Source organism: Amphibalanus amphitrite, unplaced genomic scaffold (genome assembly GCF_019059575.1).
Source record: "Amphibalanus amphitrite isolate SeventyFive unplaced genomic scaffold, NRLGWU_Aamphi_draft 000828F_arrow, whole genome shotgun sequence".
NCBI classification, from domain to species: domain Eukaryota; kingdom Metazoa; phylum Arthropoda; class Thecostraca; order Balanomorpha; family Balanidae; genus Amphibalanus; species Amphibalanus amphitrite.
Genome location: NW_024882322.1, coordinates 46,096 through 50,346, shown reverse-complemented (window position 1 = coordinate 50,346; position 4,251 = coordinate 46,096). Strand labels below are relative to the sequence as shown.

The 4,251-nt window shown below is 53.9% G+C and overlaps 1 protein-coding gene across 3 annotated transcripts; it reads left to right on the top strand.

Annotated features, from left to right (window-relative positions):
* The first annotated feature begins 334 nt into the window (after positions 1-334).
* LOC122366750 (muscle LIM protein 1) lies at positions 335-4,046 on the top strand. 3 transcript variants are annotated; one of them, XM_043339295.1, is made up of 4 exons: positions 349-492; positions 2,476-2,612; positions 2,867-3,038; positions 3,584-4,046. In XM_043339295.1, the coding sequence occupies exons 2-4, from the start codon at positions 2,498-2,500 to the stop codon at positions 3,600-3,602; spliced, it is 306 nt and encodes a 101-aa protein (XP_043195230.1). In that variant the 5' UTR covers positions 349-492; positions 2,476-2,497; the 3' UTR covers positions 3,603-4,046. The 3 variants fall into 3 exon arrangements, with proteins under 3 accessions (XP_043195231.1, XP_043195230.1, XP_043195228.1); XM_043339293.1 differs by having other exon boundaries at positions 471-564; XM_043339296.1 differs by having other exon boundaries at positions 335-492; positions 2,867-4,046.
* The last annotated feature ends 205 nt before the right edge of the window (positions 4,047-4,251 follow it).

Here is a 4,251-nt window from a genome sequence, read left to right as displayed (position 1 = left end):
TGAGAACCTCGTACGAATACGTGGCTTAGCTCTGTCCAGAAGAACAACGCAACAGTGTCCGAATGTTTTTTTTTAACCATAATGTAAATAACCCTAATTTTTAGACGTTTTCTGTCCCTGAACCATTAATCAGGGAAATTACTGATGTGAGTACATACCAACTGCGGCACAGCTGAAACGCCGAGAATATTTTCACTGAACGGGATTTGGCCCGTCCCTCCCCGCTCAATCAGCGAGCGACCCGTGCTCCGCCCCGTGACCTCACTCGATTTCTTCGGGTCAGGGAGGGGGCCAGTGGAGGGGGGGGGGGGCACGGACGGCGCCAGAGCAGCCCGATCCAGAGGCCGGCCGAGGCGGGGCGCTATTTTCGGTTGGTGACTTCAGCCGATATTTCTGAATCGCTAGTCGAACAGGGTGGTGAGCTGGAAGGCGGGTGCGCAGTCCGCGTCCGACCTCGCACGAGAAGACAGCCTCCGACTCTGCTGACGCCAGGTGACCGAGCCGCAGCGGCCCGGCGGCCCGGCGGTCAGCTCGGCCCGCTATGTGGTGCCAGCTGTGGAAAATGTGACTGACTGATCGGCAGCCCAGTGTAGTGCCTAACCCGACCGGTGCAGTGCCGATACCGACCGGCACATAGTTGTGACCCCGTGTGACCCCTTGTGACCCTAGTGTGACCCCAGCGACGGGGAGGTGCCACGAGGTGGGCTGCGGCTGTGGTTTGATCCAGGACACAGCCGTGGCTCGTTCCAAAGCGCCGACTGGGCCACATTGAACACTCCTGTGGGCCCGCAATGGTCGTCTTATCGGGCCCGTAATGGTCTATCACTCAGGCCCGCAAAGTCCATCCTTTGGATCCGTAATGGTTGATCATTCGGGTCTACAAAGTCTTTTCTTTTGGCCCAAAATGCTCGCTACTTCAGGTGCGAAGCGCGCTATCCTGGAACTCACAATGATCGCTCCTTTGGGTCCGCACTATAGCATTTGTCGCTCCTTCCCATAGATTCTGCAGAATTCCGTGATTAACCGCAGTTAGTCCAGTCGTGATGACATTTTACATCAAGCCCCATTGTAGGACCAATTACAACCTAACGAATTACACTTTGGGGAGCGATAATGAATCATTGTTGTACCATGCCAAGAATTATCGTGTGGCCATTGGCACTGCACGGCATGTCCTTTTTGTGTATTAGATACCGCATCGATCTCAAGCCCTGGATAATTAACGTTTATTTCGCATGGATAAAAGTGTTAATAAAGGCCTGTAATGCTGTGCTTTCCCGACTCCCATTGCTATCTCGGACGTAACATCTGCTCCTCGAAAATTACTCGAAACTTCACACACATCAGAACCCACGTCTTTTGGTTCTGACGTATCGTTCGCATCTGACACATCGGCGCACAAGTCACACGTGACGTATCGCCCTCCAGCGAGCCGTGGCAGAACACGGACTGAAGAGTGTGACGCTGTCATCGTTCAGTTCTCTTCCCACTTTGTTAGTAGTCCTCCAGCCCCGTCGAGCTCTGACACCCTGTGCAATTATTAGTTAACGGTCATAGAGTTATGTTGCGTGAGGTGGTATGTTGCCAGTGTATAACTCAACATAATTATAGACGAGCTCTATAAAAGAGAAGAAAATCGGTGTTTGAGATGTTTCTGGTTTCGCAACAGAATTTCCTGGGCCAATATTTACAAGGTACCCTTACTGACATGTTTCCATAAGCATTCCAAAATGTAAACTATCTAATCTTATGCTATTGCGTAAAATATTACAATATCACATTTACAGCAATGATGCAGCCCGAGAGCGACACAGCTCCAGTCCCCGGTCTCCCCTATAGCGCGGGATAAACAGACAAAACGTTTACAAATAACTTGGAATTGATGTCTCCAATGCTCCCAACAAATCAACAATAGTTGTTTCCTCAAAAGTCTGGTCAATATACGTGCCACATTTTGGCATTCCCGCCATTGTTCATACATTATTTGCCAATCAGCTCAACAACAGGCCAGCCTCAGCGGTGGAGCTCTTTTACACGGCCTCGACTGCCGCCTGGGCCTGGCTGGCTCGACCGACCTGAATTTGCGTGGAGCGGAGCCACTGAGGTCACTCGTAGGGTGACTCACCGCGCCTGACACTGCGCCGCGCCGGATTACCTTGACTCCTCGCCAAATTTGGCTCCTCGCGCCGTACACCCTCAGCGCTAACTAGTGGCCAAAAACGCAAGCTTTGGTGCATGGATCCGACGCAAGTGGGAGGTTAGGGTTCTGGCCATAGTTGGAGTTTCCCTGAATTCGTGCATTTCTAGCAGTAAGAAATTAGCTTTTCACCCTGAAAATATCGGTCACAGCCTTTCTTAGTTATATCTTTGTGAACGGATAGCGACAGCCGACATGACACTGAATGACAGCATAATTCCATTCAAAACCAACTTTGGTGATCTTTCCTCTAACCCTCGTTCTTTGTTATTCTACAGACAATCCCGAAAAGCAGCCACCATGCCTTTCAAGCCCGTCGAGACTCCCAAGTGCCCGGCTTGCGATAAGTCAGTATATGCGGCCGAGGAGCGGGTCGCCGGTGGATACAAGTACCACAAGACGTGCTTCAAGTGCTGTAAGTGAACGGCGAAAAGTCTGCAGCGTGTATTCAGCGGGAATAGTTAGTTATGAAGTGCACCTAGCAATGATGTGGGCTGTTAAGTGTGCAGCCTGCTGTTATACATACAGGACGGGGTTGACATGAGATATCAGCATATATCAATTGATGGCATATGGGAAGGTCTAAAAAAAAAATGTTAAAGACCTCACAACCGATTAACGTGTTTTTTATACCTTACCACTTCTGACTTCTGTGCGCGGCGTTTTCAGCCATGTGCAACAAGGCGCTGGACTCGACCAACTGCAGCGAGCACGAGAAGGTTCTGTTCTGCAAGCAGTGCCACGGCCGCAAGTACGGACCCAAGGGCTACGGGTTCGGCGGCGGCGCCGGCGCGCTCAGCATGGACACAGGCGCCCAGTTCGGCAACAAGGAGTCGGCGTCGTAAGTGGCGCGTCGGCGGCGGGCGGCGCGGACAGCGCGGGATACCAGCGCGGGGAGCCGGAGCGGCGGCCCTGCCGAGCTGTCGGAGCCGGACGACGTCACGGGGAGACCTCCAGCCACGCCGCGTGTCGTCCGTGTCGCTATAATCCGCCTGGCTCACTTTTGATTGGCATTTTTGTTTCTTTTTTATTTAGTGTTGATAAGAAATTGATTATAAATACCGTAATTTAAACGGATATTGTAAAATACTTTTCGGACTATCAATCATAGCTCCGATAAACAGTACACGAGACACATTAAAACGTGTTCTTTTTTAAACTGGGGACGTAACCCCAGTACCCAATTCAGTCCATTTGTTTTGATTCTCCTAACTGTTCGTAGCTCGTCCACGCCGCTTCTGTGTATTTTCAGTCCTTTGCCTCACTCTGTGTATTTTTCTGTGACGACACCTATGGCGCATTTTGCGCCACGTCTGTCCGTCGCTCGTGCGCCCGCTCACCCGCACGTGCTGACTGACACTGACCCGAGCTCTCTCTCCGTAACAGAAACAAGCCGCTCATGTAAGGAGCCGCCTTCAGCCGCGTCGGGCAGCGCCGCCATCACCGGCTGCCGGACGCACCACGATTCCATTCGCTCATCGCCCCGTCGGCTCAGCGCCGCCAGCCAACGCCGCCGGACAGCGCCGCCGGACAGCGCCGCCAGCCAGCGCCGCCGGACAGCGCCGCCGGACAGCGCCGCCGGACAGCGCCGCCCTTCGCTCTGGTGCTCGGGGCGGCCGGCCGCGCCGCCGACTGAAGGACCGCGCCGTCCGCGCCTTCCGCGCCGTCACCGTCACTAACCAGCTGGGGCAGCCGCCTGCGGCCGTCGCCCCAGCCACTCCGACCGGCTTGCTTTCCTGAGAGCGACGCGCGCCGGTTCGTGGACCGGTCTGAACGGCGCGCGGTGGGCTGCGGGCTTTCGCTCGGTCTCCGTACAAACACTGACCGCACAATACATGGTGCCGTTACCGTGGCTGTGTCCGTGGAGTTGTGAGCGCTGCGAGCGATGGTGAAACGAAGGCTGCGAGTGACTTGGAGGTGGTAAACGTCAGATTACTGGAGAGAACGATGACTAAGCCCGAGTAAGGACTGTGATTGATCGCAGCGCCGCCTGGCGGGAAGCTGGATTTTTTTTTACGTTTCACTCTAACTGGGCTCCAGGGCCATATAGCAAT